Source organism: Erinaceus europaeus, chromosome 10 (assembly GCF_950295315.1).
Source record: "Erinaceus europaeus chromosome 10, mEriEur2.1, whole genome shotgun sequence".
Classification (NCBI taxonomy): domain Eukaryota; kingdom Metazoa; phylum Chordata; class Mammalia; order Eulipotyphla; family Erinaceidae; genus Erinaceus; species Erinaceus europaeus.
Window position 1 is genome coordinate 81104868 of NC_080171.1, and position 18537 is coordinate 81123404.

The 18537-nt window shown below is 41.4% G+C and overlaps 1 protein-coding gene across 3 annotated transcripts in view; it reads left to right on the top strand.

The window, feature by feature from the left end:
- SNX30 (sorting nexin family member 30) overlaps nucleotides 1-18537 on the top strand; it is a 137380-nt gene that overhangs the window by 104033 nt on the left and 14810 nt on the right. For all 3 annotated transcript variants that reach the window (XM_007534759.3, XM_016193271.2, XM_060199963.1), the window contains exon 7: nucleotides 12352-12438. In XM_007534759.3, the coding sequence (XP_007534821.1) occupies nucleotides 12352-12438 (87 nt within the window). The remainder of the gene's footprint in view (nucleotides 1-12351; nucleotides 12439-18537) is intronic.

Consider the following 18537-nt stretch of genomic DNA (forward strand, 5'->3'; position numbering starts at 1 on the left):
TGGGGAGAGGGATTTATTTGAGGTCTAGGCCCATCATGTCTGTTTGGGAATCTCAGGACTCCCTGAGTAGGGCCCCAGCTGATGGGGTGGCCTGATAGTGACTAAAGAGTCATCCTTTAAGTATGCCAGTCTCTTGCCCTTATTCAGCTTTTGCGGTCCTTGCTTTGATAAGGTTAGCTTTGGAGTGAGTGAGGGAAGTGTAATAGGAAGTAGGTGAGGAGGGTATCTAAGTCTAAGTAGACACTATTTCATTATGATTTATACTGACTCACTGCAAAGTATTGTGTACTTTTGCTTTCAGGTATATATTTTACCCTAATTTATGAATACATGTGAACATATGCTCTTTCTCATGGGACCTGGTCTATATCTAGGTTTTGGGACTTTGTTAGGAAGTGAACCTCCTGGAATGGAATTAGAGAATCCTATGAAAGGAAAGGTCTCACCCGAATAATGAGGGTGAAGGGTTGACATTCCATGCCTGATGTCTCTGGACACAGTCTGAAGTGAAGCATGTTGAGGTGATACTCGTATTGGTTAGGCTGAGATCGGCAGATGCAATATCATGTGGCATGAATTGAGAGAAACATTCTGGAAAGTGAGCCCCACCCAAGAGGTTCCAGGACTGTGGGAAATATAGGCTCTATAGAGGAAGCAGGAGGTTCCTGCTGTCTTAGGGTTTAAGAAGGCAATAAATAGTGATTGCTATAATCACATTATTTAGCAATTGGGTTAACTTTGAAATATCCCTTTGTTAGGATTTTCTGTATCATACACAATATCACCATAATTTATGTTCTCTGACATTATTTGTATATAACTAGAGCACTGCTCAGCTCTGGTTTGTGGTGGTGTGGGGGATTGAACCTGGGACATTAAAAGCCTCAGGCACAAGAGTCTCTTTGCATAACCATTATGCTATCTACCCCCACACCTAAGAATCTTTATTAAAAAAACTACAAATAACAAATTATGTAATGATGGGAGAGGAGAGGGATGTCATGAAGGTCAGTGGTCTGAGGTGGCTATGAATATGCTACTTTGAAAATGTCAGTAGATATAGTTATTGCTTGTTGTCAGATTAAATTTGTTAACTGAGTCTTTTGTTTCTTCAGTGCATTCTGTACCCCTGAAATAGAAGGGAGTGTGCCTGAGATAGTCTATATAAAGGCCATGCCACTGGTTTTAGGAGTGGTCGGAGCTACAATGTCTGCCTCCCACCCCTCACCACAGCATGGAGTGATGACACAGTTGCAGGTGCCAGAACCACCAGATGTTGATGCCGATTTTAAAGGGATCCTCTAAGAGTTCCTTAGATTCAATAGGAATTTTTCCATCTGGCAGTTTAATACTTTGCAAAATCCTCCTAGTAACTGCTTCTCTGTGCAAAGTCAATGGATTCAACATTTAAAGCTTATTTACTTACTCTGTTTCTGTGCCAGTTGACCCTGTTAAGTTGGAGTGTGTCCATGTGGAACAGTAGGGGAACAAGAGTCTACAAAATTGAGACATGATGGAAAATGGTGGTCTAGAGGGGTATAACTTTCAGAGTGAACGGCAGGGCTGCTGCTGTTGGCTGGACTAGTGCAGTAATGGGACTAGTGAGTAGAGGATGGTGCTGAACGATAGTCTGTATTACAAAATTCTACTTATACTGTCATCTCTGGTTTTCATAGTATTATTTGTTCTGTTTCCAGTGCAGAAGGGGGAGTGGGTATGAGATTTGACTGTTTGGTATATTTAGTTGCATCACTATCAGTTTTCCACCAGGTGGCAGAAGTGGCAAAGTTCTGTCATTTCCTTGTGGTGGCCTTGCAGCTGCTACAAATTGCTGATAAGATGGTTTGAAGAAATTGTACCAGTTCTGATCTTGGATATTGCAAGTAACCTACTAAAGAGCTTGAAGTATCTTGTTGACCAGGTGGAATGACACTGTTGTAGCTTGGGAATTACTGTTATGGGCATAGATCTTTACTAAACTGGTTAGGGAATGTGACAGATTATTAAAAAGCCTGATGGGCAGTTTCTTGAGGACTTTGAGGCAGTGAAGCCTGATTTAATGGCACTTAAGTATATGAGATTACTCTTTGGATATAATTTCCAATGTTGTTGAGTTGACCATCAAGTAGGTTCTGACTCTAGGGTTTCTGAACTCCTCCTTGGTAACTTTGCTGCTACTTAGATATAACTCCATAAACTGTCTGCTTTGCAGGCTGTGGCAGTGGTGGGTTTAGATGTGAATGGTAATGGGCAGAAAGGCCTGGGTGACACTGAGGTTGAATGGGGTGGGATGGGCCTGGAGCACAACAGTTAGACATCTATGGTGAGGGCTACTGAGTATATCCCCACTGCTAAAGCTCAGGCTGACTTGCAAGATGAATTGGAACAGAAGAATAACAGTAGTAACTGGCTTCCTTGGCACTGCTGGTGAGGAGATAGAGGAGACAATGTTGGTAGTAGAGAGACTGCTGTTATAATATGATCAAGTAGTTGTGGGGACTAAAGAATAGCAGTGAACTGGACCATGGTAGCAGGAGGGTCAGAACCAGATGGCTGATGAGCGGAACTCATGTGGCCAAACTGAGACCAGCTTGTTCCATGTGAAAATGTGTTTAGCTGTTTATTGTTGAAGTGGCAAGGTGCAGAGGTATATAGTCTAGTATCTGGGTTTTAACTAGTTGTTAAAGTCGTAGGTGGAGTGTAGGCAGCTGGATTCCCATCTGGGCTTATGAAGGGTTGACCTGTTTGTTTGATCAGAATACCGCCATGTGGTATGTCTGCTGCTTCCAAGGAAAACAAAAAGAAACTAGCACTAGGAGAGTGATTTGCATATCTAGGCCACAATAAGAGGAAAAAGGACTATGAGCTCCGATGACAAGCTTGCCTTTTAATATGTTCTCTTTGAAAATTTCTAACTATTTTATTTCTCCAAGAGAGTTATATAACTAAACTTCTGATTTTTTAAGATGTTAGTGAGGGTAATTGTTTTTCAGCACAAGAACTAAAAAGAAATGAGGGACTGCTGAAAAGCTGATTATGATGTGTTCCTTATCAACTGAGGAATGGCCTTTAGAACTAAGAAGGTCCTTGTGGTTTTGTTTTGGTGGAGAGATGTTGGATGTGGTGATATTTTGTTAGATACCTTTAATGATGCCCTTGAGTGAACCAAAGTAAGTATTTGTCTTCATTTGGAGTCAGGAGTCTGTGCCTTAAGAATATGAAATTGTTGAGAGTTGGTTAAGCCATGCATGGAGAAAATGCTGGAAATCATTGAAACTTTCTTTTCTTTCTTTTTCTTTTCTTTTCTTTTTTTTTTTTTTTTTGCCGCCAGGGTTATCACTGGGGCTTGGTGCCTGCACCACGAATCCACTGCTTCTGGTAGCCATCTTTTCCATTTTGTTGTTGTTGTTGGATAGGACAAAGAGAAATTGAGAGAGGAGGGGAAGACAGAGGGGGAGAGAAAGATAGACACCTGTAGACCTGCTTCACCACTTCACCACTTGTGAAGTGATGCCCCTGCAAATGGGGAGCTGGGGGCTGAAACATAAAGATCCTTATGCAAGTTCTGGTGCTTTGTACTATGTGTGCTTAACCCAGTACAGTGCCGCCTGGCCCCCGAAATGAGGCAAAGGTTGGGGCTCCTCTCTTGAGTTTGAAAAGCGCTTTGTAATCAAATTGTCTAATTCATCATTTCATAGATAAAGAAATAGAGTTCCATAAACTAAATCTTTTCTCAGTTCCCAGCAACAGTGCTGATGATCAGTTACCTTATGTCTGTGTCTTTATTGTTTGCCAAGAAGAAAACCAGATGATCTCCTGCTTTAGATTGTTTCTATTTGTTTGCCAAGAAGAAAACCAGATGATCTCCTGCCTTAGATTGTTTCTATTTGTTTGCCAAGAAGAAAACCAGATGATCTCCTGCCTTATATTGTTTCTATTTGAATATGATTATTGCTTTATACATTTTGTTTCCTTTGAATGTGGAGAGAAAGCATTAGACAAGTTAGAATCGTTATCAAGCTATTGATACATGGAACGGATAAGCAGTGAACAAGAAGGACAGTTTGTACCAAAAAGATAACTGAAGACACATTCCAGGGATGCTCTGGAAAGACAGTGAACAGTATCTAAGAGGGAAGGGTATTAAAGGCCTTGTATGAAAATTTCAGCCCTTCATAAACCCAAATAAAAGTTCAGTTTATAATCTTCCTATGATTCACATTTTCCCATATACCTCAGACCTAGGACTAAATCCATTGCTCCTGGTGACCATTTCTTTCCATTCTTCCCCCCTTTCTTTTTCGGATAGTAAGAGAAATTGAGAAGGGAGGGAGAAGTAGAGAGGAACCGAGGGAAAGGGATACAGACAGACAGACGAACACCTGCAGTACTGCTTCATCACTCCTGAGGCTTCCTCCACTGTAGGCGGGAACCAACAACGTTGGGGCTTAAACCAACGTCCTAGTGCATAGTGACATGTATACTCTGGGATATTCAGTCACCCAGCCCCTCAAGTTGTGTATCATATACATACCTGCAAGTGAGCCCTTAAATAGGATTGGCTGTTCAGTGGGTTATGTGTGTTCAATGTAATTGATGATGAATTGGGAGGGAACATTTTAAAGTCCTTACCAAATATCACCAGATCAAGAGTTGGAGAAGTTGTATTTAAGAAAGTTAGGGTAGTTCCATCTTTTATTTTAAGTTGAGAAGGTTTGTTGTTGTTGTTGTTTGTTTTTCCTTCAGGGTTATTGCTGGGGCTTGGTGCCTGCACTATGAATCTACTGCTCCTGGTGGCCCTTTTTCCCTTTTGTTGCCCTTATTGTTTATTGTTGTAATTATTATTGTTGTTGTTATTGCTGTCATTGTTGTTGGATAGGACAAAGAGAAATAGAGGAGGGGAAGACAGAGGGGGAAAGAAAGATAGACACCTGCAGACCTGCTTTACCGCCTGTGAAGCAACCCCCCTGCTGGTGGGGAGCCGGGGGTTCGAACCGGGATCCTTATGCCAGTCCTTGCGCTTCGCTCCATGTGCACTTAACCTGATGTGCTACCACCCGGCCCCCTAGGATTTTTTTTAATGTTATTTATTTATTTTGGATAGAGTCAGAGAGAAATTGAGAGGAAAGGGGGGCATAGAGAGGTAGAGAGACAGAGAGACACCTGTAGCACTGTTTCACTGCTTGTGAAGCTTCCCTGCTGGAAGTAGAGGCCAGGGGCTTGAACTGGGGCCCTTGTACACACTCAACCAGGTGCACCATTGCCTGGCCCTACAATACCATCTTATCAATTGATAATGTGGTAAATTTGGAATATTTACAAATATATAACTATTACATATCATATATCTTTTTTATAGTTATGCTTATGTACAAGTCAAAAAGCATGCTTGGGTGGGAGTAGATAGCATAATGGTTATGCAGAAAGACTCTCGTGCCGATGCCACCAAAGTCCCTGGTTCAGTCCACTGCACCACCATAAGCCAGAGCTGAACAGTGCTCTGGTGAGAAAGAAAAAGAAGAAAAAAATTGCTTATCTTAGGATTTGAAGAATGGCTAGATTGGGTTGGGAATCAGAAATAAGAGTCATTTGAAAAAATGCTTCAGGGGCTAGGTGGTGGCTAGTTAAGCGCACACTTTACTGTGCACAAGGACCCAGGTTCAAGCCCCTGGTCTCCACCTGCAGGGAGAATGCTTCACAAGTGGTGAAGCAGGGCTGTATGTGTCTCTCTGTCTCTCTTCCTCTCTATCTTCCCCCTTTCAACATCTTTCTGTCTCTAAACAAATAAAAAAATTAAAAAGAGGGAAAAAATGCTTCAAGTCACTGTTTGTCAGAGAAATGCAAATAAACACAACAATGAGATACCACTTTATGTTTTTAAGAATGACATACAACAGAAAGAATAGCAATGACAAGTGCTGGAGAGGTTGTGAGGGCAAGAGAACCCTCCTGCACTGCTGGTGGGAATGTACGTTGGTCCAGCCCTTGTTGAGACTAGTCTGGAGAACTCTCAGAAGGATAGAAGTGAACCTACCCTATGACTCTGCAATTCCTCTCCTGGGGATATATCCTAAGGAACCCAACACACCCGTACAAAAAGATCTGTATATACCCATGTTCATAGCAGCACAATTTGTAATAGTCAAAACCTGGAAGCAATCTAGGTATCCAGTAACATATGAGTGGCTGAGTTATGGTGTATATACACAATGAAATTCTACTCAGCTATTAAAAATGATGAATTCACCTTCTTCACCTCATTTTGGATGGAACTTGAAGGAATCATGTTGAGTGAGATAAAAAAGAGAAGAGTGAATATGGGATGATCTCACTCATAGACAGAAGTTGAAAAATAAGAACAGAAGGGAACATGCTAAGCAAAACTTGGACTGGATTTCATATATGCCACCAAAGTAAAGGACTCTGGGGCAGGGGGGTAGTGTTCAGGTCCTGGAACATGATGACAGAGGAGGACCTACGTGGGGGGCTAGAGGGTTATGTGGAAAACTGAGAAATGTTACACATGTACCAATAACTGTATTTTACTGTCAACTGTAAACCATTAATCCCCCTAGTAAAGGGGGGAAAAATAGTGGGTAGTAAGGAAAAGCCAAATGGAGGAAGTAGCTACAGTTGGAAACTTGAATGACAGATAGGAGGAAACTACAAGGATATAACCATTGCATGTCATCTTTGTAAATCAGGAAACCTGGTATCAGTGGAGCCCAGTGATTAAGGGAACAAATGAGAGGAGGTGAAATCAAAGGATAGGTAGTAGGAGAAAAGATAGTTATATACCTGTAAATATTCCAAATTTACCACATTATCAATTGATAAGATGGTATTGTGAGGCCAGGCAGTGGTGCACCTGGTTGAGTGCTCAAATTACAGTGTGCAAGGACCCCAGTATTTTAAATGGTTAGTAAGAGTTAAAGTTATTTTGTTTTATATGTAGGTGTAAAAATAATACACTTTTTATAGTGGGGGGAGATAATTTAGGAAACTGTTGAAATGAACCAGATAGCAGATAGTTAAGGAAGTGGAGCTGGAACTATGGTGATGAAGCAATGGCTGCTTATGGGGTATGTTTTTGCAGAAGGGTCAACAAGCTGTTAAGAAAAACAACTGGGGGACGGGAGGTAACACAGCAGGTTGAGGGCACATGGTGTGAAGCTCAAGGACCCGTGCAAGGATCCCGGTTCTAGCCCCCAGCTCCCTACCTGTGTGTGTGTGGGGGGGGTTGCTTCACAAGTGGTGAAGCAGGTCTGCAGGTGTCTATCTTTCTCTCCCCCTCCTTGTCTTCCCCTCCTCTCTCAATTTCTCTCTGTTCTATCCAACAACAACAACAAGGGCAACAAAAAAATAGGAAAAAATGGCCTCCAGGAGCAGTGAATTCGAAGTGCAGGCACTGACCCCCAGCAATAACCCTGGAGGCAAAAAAAAAAAAAAAAAAGAAAAACAACTAAAGGGCTGGGGAGTTAGCATAATGATAATGGTTATACATAGTTGAGCAGTGCTCTCTGCTAAACTAAAAAAAGAAAAAGGGATAAACAACTTAGAAGTGAAGATATAACATATGTTATTTATATTCCTAAAGAGGAGATTATGGATACCCTTTCCTTTATTTTTCAAACTTTCTATAACATATCTTTTACATTAAGGGTGTGTGGGTGTGGGTGTGTGTGCGCGCACGCGTGTGCACACACTTTTCAGTATTATCAACATTACTCAATTCTATTTAACTCACAAGTGGTTCTGAATAGAATGACTGTATGAAGAGGCATGTTGAAAGGAGCAACTTAAATCTGATCATTTCTTCATTCAGAAATTACATCATAACATCATCAGGACCAAGTTAAACTCATTTTCCTGCCTGTGGAAAAATACTTTCCTAGAGGGCCACCTAGAATCAGATCACAGAACGTTGCTGAGTGTCTTGTTTAAGGGTTTGTTTGTTTGTTTGTTTTGATAGAGAGGATGAGAGACAGAACTTTCTATAGTGTAATGGGGCCTGAGCTTGGACCCAGATTGTACACATGGCATAGTAGCACACTATCTAAGTGAGCTATGTTGCTGGCCAGTGTATTTTATTTTTATTTGATCTTAAAAATAAAGGGGCCTGCATGGTGGCATACCTGGCTGAGCGTACATTACCATGTTCAAGTCCTTGGTCCTCAGATAACTGCAGGAGCCTTCTCTCTCTTTCTCTGTTCCCCCTCCCAATTTCTCTCCATCCTATCAAAGAAAAGAAAAGAAAATGGAAAAATGGCCACTGGGAGCAGTGGATTCATTGTATAGGAACTGAGCACCAGTGGTAACCTTGGTGGAATATAAAAGATTGGGCAACTATTAGTCTATGCAAATTATTGACTACCTTGGCATGCCAGAATATCAGCCATTCTGTTTTATACTCTCTATGAGTATCTCAACTATGACCACTGCTGCCATATATTTTTTCAACCCTATATCCATTTGTCTCTCTTTAAAAAATGAGTTAAAGCTTATAAACCTTATAAATTTGAAGAGGCTAATTTTTTTTTTTTGCATTGGGGCTACTATTGGACTGTTTTTCCCTCCTCCTACAATTTTATAAGCCCACAGCATAACCTTTGGGGGTAGAGAGGGGATGTTGAACTTTCCTGTGGATATTGAACATTGTGGCATTTCATGAAAAAAAAAAATTCTGAGTAGAATTTGAGAGCCAAAACATAGAATCTGCCTATGATCTAACTCCTAGAAATGTTCATCATTATAATTTAAAGAATATATTGATTGACTTGACAAAAACTTTATGGGTAACAAGTATTACATTTCCATTGTTTGACTTTTTTTTTTTAAATTATAGAAGCGTTCAAACACACCCAAAAGTAAAGTGAAATCTTGCTCAAGCTTTGGCACTGGGATCTCTTACTCCCTGAATGACTTAAAATCAAATTCCAAATATCATATGATTTCATACTTATCTCTAAAATACTAGCTTTCTTTTAGAAAATAAAAAGTACACTGCCATTACAACTAGATTTTTTTTTTTAGCACTTCCTCAAGTAACCCAGTTAGTGTTCAGTTTTTCCAGTTGTTCCAGATACCATTTTTATGTTTTTTTTCTTTCCTAGTTAAATCCAGATAAAATTCTTTCATTGCTTGATACTTCTTGAAATTTTGAAAATCTTTCCCTATCTATTTAATTTTTTGCTATTAATTTTTTAAATAAATAGTATTTTTTTATACATTTGAAAAGAAGGCTAGTACAGTTCCAGATTAGTAGGACCATTTTGAATGAGGTAAGAAACATTTGACATTAAAAAAATATAGTGACTGAGAGAAATTTATCCTTAATGAAGTTCTTCCCTAGCCACCAGTGTATATGTGTAATCCCGTCACCTCCTAAAATCTAATAGTTTACATCCTCCTTTCTTGCCTTATTTTTCTTACTTGATAACTTGCACTAGTTTTATATGCTATAGTAATGTTATTTATCCCCTTCATAATGTTTGCATCACAAAGGAAAGGGTTTTGTTTTGTTTTCTGCCATATCCCTAGCACCTGGGTAGGTGAATGAAAAGCATTAAGGCAGAAACGGGGTGAGATGGCTATTACAAAATATGCATGGGTGTCAGGGAGTTTCCAGGGAGATAATGTACTTCACCTTTATGATTTATGGTTTCCACTAAAATCAAAGAAACCAGTAAAGTTCTTTGAGAAGCTCAGATGACAGTTATGTCTTCCCTGTTACTCCATGGTGCAGGGACCTCTCTGTCCTTGCTGACTTGGTCTGTTCCCCTTTCACCTCATGGCAAGCTCAGGTCTTTGAGCCATAGGCTGGCTTGACCACTTTCATCAAGGGAACAAGTGTTTTGGGTATGAGAACATTCCTTCCAGACCAGCAGTATATAGAGGTGGTGTCAGCAAGAATGTTAGTCTTATGGTTTATTTTGATTCAAAATATGTTTCATGTTAACCCACATTAATTTGGCTGGAAAGTAGTGAGACTGGGAAATCACACCTATCCTGCATTGCAGCAGGAAAGTCAGCAATGCTGGCCTCACACAGTTCTCTTCACTGGATTTAAATATTTTTCTTTTCCCACTAGGATTATTGCAAGGGCTATGTGCCTGCATGACTTTACTGTTCTTGGTGGCCTTTTTTTTTTTTTAAATAAAAGATGAAAGGGAAAGAAAAACAGAGAAAAGATACTTTGTAGCACTGTTTGACTGCCTGTGAAGCTTCCCTCTTGCATGCAGGGACCAGGGGCTTGAACTTGGTCTTTGTGCATAGTAATGTACGTACTCTACCTGGTATCCTACTGTCAAGTCCCAACTCTTAGTATTTTCATTTGCAGAACTGTCCTGCAAGGTTGTTACAAGCCTCTTCTGCTGTTCAGGGCTATAGAGACATTAACATAGATTTAATCAGTCTTCATGGAGAAGGTGGCATTCTGGGCCAGCTCATTGTAAGAGAGTCTGACTTTTGGGCTCTCTTGCTGACTTTGGGGCATGGGTACAGTGCATTTAGATTGTTATAGCTGTGGGGCTGACATATTTCTTCTCATCAGCCCTCCTTAGGTCCCTGGCAGCCTCAGTACTCTCCTTGGTACACAAAAAAAATTAAGTCCCATTCCATAGTCACTCTAGCCACATTTCAAAAGCTCAGTGGGCACACAAAGCCAATGGTTATTATATTAGTGCAGACTATAGAACATTCCATCCTAATAGAAAGTTCTGTTGAATAGCACTAAAAGCATTTCTACTCAGAGGTTAATACCTATAGAGAGTTAATTTCAGAGCACTTAGGAAAAAGATGAGTGACAAAGATGAAAAATAAGCAGATACAATTTTTTAAATCAATTTCTTTTTATTTTTTTTGCCACCAGGGTTATCACTGGGGCTCAGTGCCAACATGAAGAATCCACTGCTCCCAAGGCCTTTCCCATCTCCCCTTTAAATTATGATAGAGAGAAATAGGGCAGAAGCGGGAAGGAGAAAGACACCTGCAGCCTCCTCCACTGCTTGTTCCTTGTATTACCTGCAGGTAGAGAATAGGAAGTTGAACCATGATTCTTTTATCTGGTAGCTTATGTGCTTTACCAGTTGTGCAACCACCCAGCTGCCTCATATGAAGTTTTACCTCATGGTATAACAGTTTTATAACTAAATTTAACTAAATTATTATTTCAGGGGAAGCGTTGAGTTTCCCTGTATACTGACATATTCCATTAGAAGGTTTTCCCTAGGACCCTCTCAACTATTCAGACAATTGTCACCTTTTAGCACATTGTCAGGGACACATGATGCCTGCCATTCATTCAGGTTCTAAATTCATTCCTCCTTCCTGTTTTGAATCCTTCCTCTCATGGGAGGTCCCTACCGGAAAGGTGTGAGAATAGAAACTTTCATAACAATTCGCAACTTCTGGATTAGTGGGAAGGCAAATTCTTATCACTTTCAGTTGGCTGCTTACGATTCTGCTCATAGACGGGGAAATGAAACATTTCTATGAAACAGATGCTTTTCTGGAAAGTTGATTGCACTTTTCTCTTCTGCCTGTCAGGGTCTTAGAAGCAGAGCCACACTTAGACGAGACAGGGAGGTGCCTGGGGGCATGGATTCAGGGAGACTCACACTCAAGTGCTGACCTTGGACTTGCATGGCCTCAAAAGTGTCTCCTTAAAATTTATATTTATATTTATATTTATAAATTTATATGGTCTCATCTAATCCTATCCAGGTCTGCCTCTTTCTGGTAGATTCCACACATAGTCCAGAGGTTCTGAACTTGTATCTAACTCTCCATCTTGTGCAGCCTCTTAACTTGTCTGCACTCTTCTGTAGCCTGAACCTCTTAGGTAGTGGTTGTATGTCTTTGAATTTTGGTATAACTGGTCTAGAGTGAAGGACAATGAGGCAATTCATAGATCGGAGAGAATAAGTCTGCCAGGGATCAGTTGGCTTAGTGAAAGGGTATGGAACTGTCTTGGCTTTGACTTTTCTCTTAAGAGTTTAGGAATGCCCTTCATTATCCTGTGGCATCGCTGAGTTCTTTCTAAACAAGGCGAATCTGAGAAGTCTCTCATCAGAATGAGTTTGGATGATCACTGTTCCCCCAACCTCCCTTCTCCAAATTTCTTTTACCTTCAGTATCAGGTTGTTACCATCCTAGACAGGTCAGCCTCTGGGAATGGTTCTTCTTCCCTTCTATCCTTGCCATTTCCTCCAGTGTCTGTGTCATATGTTGTGTCCCAGAGTTGGGCCTGGTGGGACCCTGATTTGAGGAAAAATGTAGTAAAGAGGTGGCAACTGCCTGGGGTTTGAAGAACTCTGTGCTATACATGCTTCTCCTTTTTGCATCACACAGAGTGTATTGAAGAAGAGGGACCAAGTGCAAGCAGAATACGAAGCCAAACTGGAAGCTGTGGCTCTGCGGAAGGAAGACCGCCCCAAGGTCAGGAAGGCCACTTGGCAAGGGGGGTGTTACGGGTTGCCAGCTATTATCACCCTACTGGTGCTAAGTAAATTCTTGTTTTTATACAGACCAATAAGGTGGTCAGTGCCAGTTGGGCTGTGCAAATGCTACTATTTTTTCCTCTTATGACTCCTTTTCATGTCTCCCCCACCCCCCAGTTTTCTGCTGTTCACTGGGATTTTTTTTTCAGTTTCTCATATCTACCATACTTAAAAAAAAAAAAAAAAAAAACCAGGGTTATTGCTGGGCCTTGGTGCCTTAGTGCCTACAAGATGAATTCACTGCCCCTGATGGCAATTTCTCTCTCTCTCTTATTTGATAGGACAAATAAATTGAGAGAAAAGGGGCCCTAAGGATGTGGATATGTATATATCACATGCTTGTAAGAAAGAACACCACTTCACTATTTGTAAATCCTCGCCCTGCAGATGGGTACTGGGGCTTGAATCTGGGCCCTTGTATATGTGTGCTTAACTGGGTGCACCACTAGCTGCCCCCATCTCTGCCACTCAATGGCAATTCATTTCCCTATAAAATGGGATTGTGGAGAAAGGAGAATAGTCTCCACTGGGTCATTGCTTTCAACACATGGATCACAGATTAGCTCACAACAATTACTAATCCACAACAAGAAATGTGCAGAAGCTGAGAATAAGCACTTTTATAGTAACACGATAGTTGTTAAACAGTTAAGATCACTGTTGGGGAGCTAGGGGGGAGAGTTAGTTGTGAAGCAAGCTGTATACTGATTACGCTTGATAAGCCTGCAGTTTGTTTGGAGTAGGGAAAATAGAAAATATGATCCTTTACTGTGAAGTTTGAGAAAGCCTTGATCTGACCTGTTTATGATGCCTCTCAGCTCCAGTGTTCTGAGCTTAGATAGAGGGTCACCATTGTAGAAATGCATCTTTTGTATTACTTATTCCATTTGGAGAGAAGAACAAACTATGACAGTCCAGTTAGCAAGTGGTAGGGCTAGGATTATATCCTGCTCTTTGATTTATAATCTTACCAGCTCCCATTATGTTATTCTATCTCTCTTTGTTTGTAATTGGGTAGTATACTTGTTTTTTAAAAGGGAGTTGAGACTGGGGATATTATTAATACACTAAAAGGCAAGAAGCCTAGGAGGTGACTCAGCAGTAGAATGTATCCTCGGCACTGCAAAAAAAAAAAAAAAAAAAAAAAAAAAAGCAGAGTGGAGCTGGGCAGTAACACACTAGGTTAAGCACCATAGTACAAAGTGCAGGATCAGTGCAGGGCTCCCAGCGCAAGCCCCCTGCTCCTCACCTGCAGAGGTGTCGCTCCTCAAGCAATGAAGTAGGTCTGTGGGTGTCTGTCTTTGTCTCCCCTTCTCTGTTGTCCCCTCCCCTCTCAATTTCTCTCTGTCCTATCCAACAACAACAGCAGCAACAAAAATAATAACAACAACAACAATGGAAAAAAGATGGCTGCTAGAAGCAGTGGATTCATGGTACAGGTACCTAGCTCCAGCGATAACCTTGGAGGCAAAAACAAAAAACAAAACAAAAAGCAAAACAAAACAAAAAACAGAAAAACAAATAGAACGTCATAAATGGTGTAGTGAGTCTATCTATGGTAACTATGAGTCTTTCATAGTCTCAATTAAAAAAAACAAACAAAAAACGGGTCTAAAGTTTTACAGTAATAGTCATCAGAACTGTTTGTCTTATATCTCATATAGAAAATGATATTATTTAGATGGTGTAAGGGATTAAACTTGATCATGGAGGTGACCATCCTGGGACTCTGAATTCATAGAGGTCTTCAGGTCAATGAGATAGGAGTTATGAAAACAAGGAGGAGAAGCTGAGGGAACCCCTGAGCGGAGGCAAAGACAATCTAAAGGTCTAGATCCCTCCCTCACCCTCACGGGGTAAAGTGCTTACACAGCCAGCAGGAACCCAAACATAACTAAAACAATTGAGGCTGCACTAGGGGTATTTCCTACTCCCCGCCTCACCTTACCCCCCCCCAAAAAAATCTGCATCTGCTGGTCTGTTTTCCCCCCACCGGGGACACAGCATTACAGTGGTCTCTCACTGTAATACACCCCCCACCCCCTGTCTGGAATTGCTGGGTCTTGGGTCTTGTCCATTTTTTTCTTTTTTCTTTAAATTTTTAAATTATCTTTATTTATTTGATAGAGACAGTCAGATATTGAGAAGGGAGGGGGAGAGAGAAAGGTATACACATGCAGACTAGCTTCACCACTTGTGAAGCTTTCCCCCTGCAAGTGGAGACTGAGGGCTTGAACCAGGGTCCTTGTGCACTATAATGTATGTGCTCAACCAGGTGCACCAGCACCCATTTCTGGTCCCATCCATTGTTCCACCTTTGTTCTACAAAAACCTGCCAGTCCCTGTGAGGAACCTGCCACCAGCATCTGCACTGAGTCGCAGGGAGCACCCAGTTTCTGCACTCACTACCTGAGTCAATGCTCTTGTGCACCCTGGTCAGCCCACCAGGACATACAGGGAGGTACCTCACGTTCCCAACTCATTGCCAGAGCCTCCACACATGTACCCCAACCAGGTTTCACCGGGGTGGGGTAGAGGGCTCCTGCAGATCAAAGGAGGAAGCCCACTGCCTGCTTGCCTTGGCTCCAGTGGCTACACTCCCCTGGGGCTTCTACGGGTCACTCAGACTCCTAGTCTCCCAAGTGCCAGTTGCCTACAGGTGGGAAATTTTGTGGATCAAGGGAGCTAGCTAGCACCCAGGGCTTTTGTGGATCAGGGGAGGGAGCTTGCTGCCCACTTGCCGTGGCTCCAGGACCTGTACTCCTGTGAGGAACCTACAGTTCACTGAGGCCCCTATCCCCCACGGCCAGTTGCCCACAAGTGGGGCTTTTGTGGATCAAGAGAGGGAGCTTGCTACCTGCTTGCCTTGTTTCCAGGGGCTGCACTTCTATGGGGCTAGATAGTCACTGAAGGACCAAGCTTTTTACCTACCTGTTGCCAGAGGATTGCACATAACAAGGACCTTCCACAGGTGCAGGGTAGGAGCTGATCAGCTGAGTACCTTGGATCCAGAGGCCTAAGCACAAGTGACTCCTGGGAAAAAAACATCATCCCTTGTACTCACTGCATCCACCCCCTAGTAGTGGGATCTCACCTTCTTCTTGAGCTACATAATTCAACACAGAAATGCCAGGAGCCACTGTCCATTCTCCTGCATTCACTAGGCCTTGTCTACATTGCTGGGGAACCAACGACTCCCTGCTTCAGGCCAAATTGGGGGCCTTCAAGTGTTGCTAGTCCCCTTTATGTGCTTCCCTAGGCACTCCACCAAGAGACAAGTAGGTTGGATTCTTCCTACACAGGTAATTGCTGAACCCCCCTATGCACTTGGGGGCGACACACAACCCTCCCAAAGTCAGGCAGGTGGCTTTCAGTCCACAACAGGACCTCATAACATAGACCACTGTAGGAGCACCTCTGCAAGTTTCTCATGCCTGTGAACCACCACATGCCCTACTAAATAACCTTGAGAACATGGGCCATTTCAGAAACCACTCTGTGATACTGCTAAACTGAAATCTTGGTGTAACATACCACTGTTATCCTGAGCCAGCCATCTGCCTCTATAAATTCAACAAATTCTACCTCTGTTGATGACAGACAGAATGGGGAGACCCAAAAAAAGCATCACACTAGGAAGTAAAGAAAAAAGCTCAGAAAGAAAAAGCTAACTAACCAGAGACAATAAGGTTTTTTAGGTAGAACCTGAAAAACTAATCCACATGTTTGCAGCCGAAGTGATAAACTCATGAAAGTAAATCACAGTGGAACAGGAGGAACAACAGGTGAGAACCAAGGAGAAAATAGGAGCCAAAACCAAGACGCTAAATATCAAAATAGGAATTTATATTGTAACACTTAGAACGGTCTGATAAAGGGAAAGAGCTCAGTAATGCATTTTAAAATTAATAATGAATAAACTTACATTGTTACCCTGCTCCCCAAAACCCAAAAGTGACCACTTCATCCAGTATTACCCTTTGACTATCATTGAAACAACCCATATTCTGTAATGGAAAGTCTCATGAGGTATAGAGAAACCAAAATGGAAAAATGAAGTTTTTGTCTTTTGAGGTTTTATCTGTTTTTTTTCTTGCTGTAGCAAACAGCACATACCCATTAGTATTGAATATTGCAGTTTAACATCCTTCAGATACACGCTAGCGTAAATCCAACAATGCCTCAGTCAAAAATTAGAACATTGAGATTAAAAGGAATGCTGGGTGTTACTGGTCAATGAGTTGATTGTTACAAAGAGAACATCCCAAATGAAACAAGCAAGAAAAATGGGAGTCTGAGTGTTTGCCTTTCTCTTCACAAAGTTGGGCAATTTTTTAGTAACTAGTAACTAAAGACAGTCTATCCTGATTCCTCATATTTTCTTCTTTTTAAGCATTCTCCTCAGTCTTTACTTTTCAAGCTTCTTTTATCCCTGGACTTACATGGCACTACTCTTAAAAAAAAAAAAAAAACTATTTATTTATTTATAAGGGCAGAAAGAAACTGAGAAGGAAAGAGGAGATAGGAAGAGAAGAAAAGACACTTGCACACTGCTTCACCACTTTAGGTGGGATGGGGGTGGGTGGGCTTGAACCTGGTCCTTATGCATGGTAACATGTATTCTCAACCGGATGTGCCACTATCAAGCTCTCAGCTCCACTCTTATGATTTGCTTCATATGTCTGGGCCTATCTTTCTTAGTGACTTGTATTGATTCCTTTATTAACTATATAAACATAGTTCTACCTTTTGCCCCTTGCCCCTTGAAGCTCTCCTTTATTCTCCATATAGTTAGAAACCTTTGAATCATGGAAGAATGCACCTAACAAAATTTACCATCTTAATCATGCATGTTTTAACTGTAATGTTAAGTAAATTCACATTATCGTGCAACCAGTCTTGCAGAACTGAAACTCTGAACCCAAAACTACAACATTCAGCATTCCTCTGTCCTTCCAGCTTTTATGTTGTGTATCTATGGCTTTGACTATTGTTAAGTACCATATATAAGTGAAATCACAAGTGTCTTTCTGTGTCTGGCTTATTACACTTAGCATGATGTCCTTAAGAGTTCATCCATGTTGTAGCATGTGTTGGAACTTTCTTTGTAGGGCTGAATAATATTACATTGTGTGTGTGTATATACTGCATTATGGACAGATACACGAGTTGTTTCTACCTGTCTATTGTGGAGAATGTTACTATAAACACGGTTATACATGCTTCTCTTTGATATCCTGCTTTCAATTCTTTATGCATATTGCTGAATCACATAGTACTTTTATCTATTTATTTATTTTTAGGAAATAGCATACATTTTCCATTTTCCACAATTACTATGCTGTTTCACATTATCACTGAGAGTGAACAAGGATTCTAATTTGTCCATATCCTCTTTTTTATGTTTTTTTTTTTTTATTTAAGAAAGGAGATATTAACAGAACCATAGAATAAGAGGGGTACAATTCCGCACAATTCCTATAACCCGATCTCATATCCCATCCCCTCTCCTGATAGCCTTCCCATTCTCTATCTCTCTGGGAGTATGGATCCAGGGTCGTTGTGGGTTGCAGAGGGTGGAAGGTCTGGCTTCTGTAATTGCTTCCCCGCTGAACATGGGCGTTGACTGGTCCATCCATACTCCTAGTCTGCCTCTCTCTTTCCTTAGTAGGGGAGGGCTCTGAGGAAGCGGAGCTCCAGTACACATTGATGGGGTCGTCTGTTCAGGGAAGTCTGGTCAGCATCTTTCTGGCATTCGGAACCTGGTGGCTGAAAAGAGAGTTAACATACAAAGCCAAACAAATTGTTGAACAATCATGGGCCTAAAGACTGGAATAGTGTAGATGAAGTGTTGGGGGGTATTCCCTGCATGCTCTTGTGTACTTCTGCTTTCAGGTATATATTTTTCCCCTAGTTTATGGGCACGGGTGAACCTATAATCTCTCAGGGGACCTGGACTATATCTAGGTTTGGGGAGTGGACCACCTGGAATGGAATTAGAGAATACTATGAAAGGAAAGGTTTCACCCGAGTGATG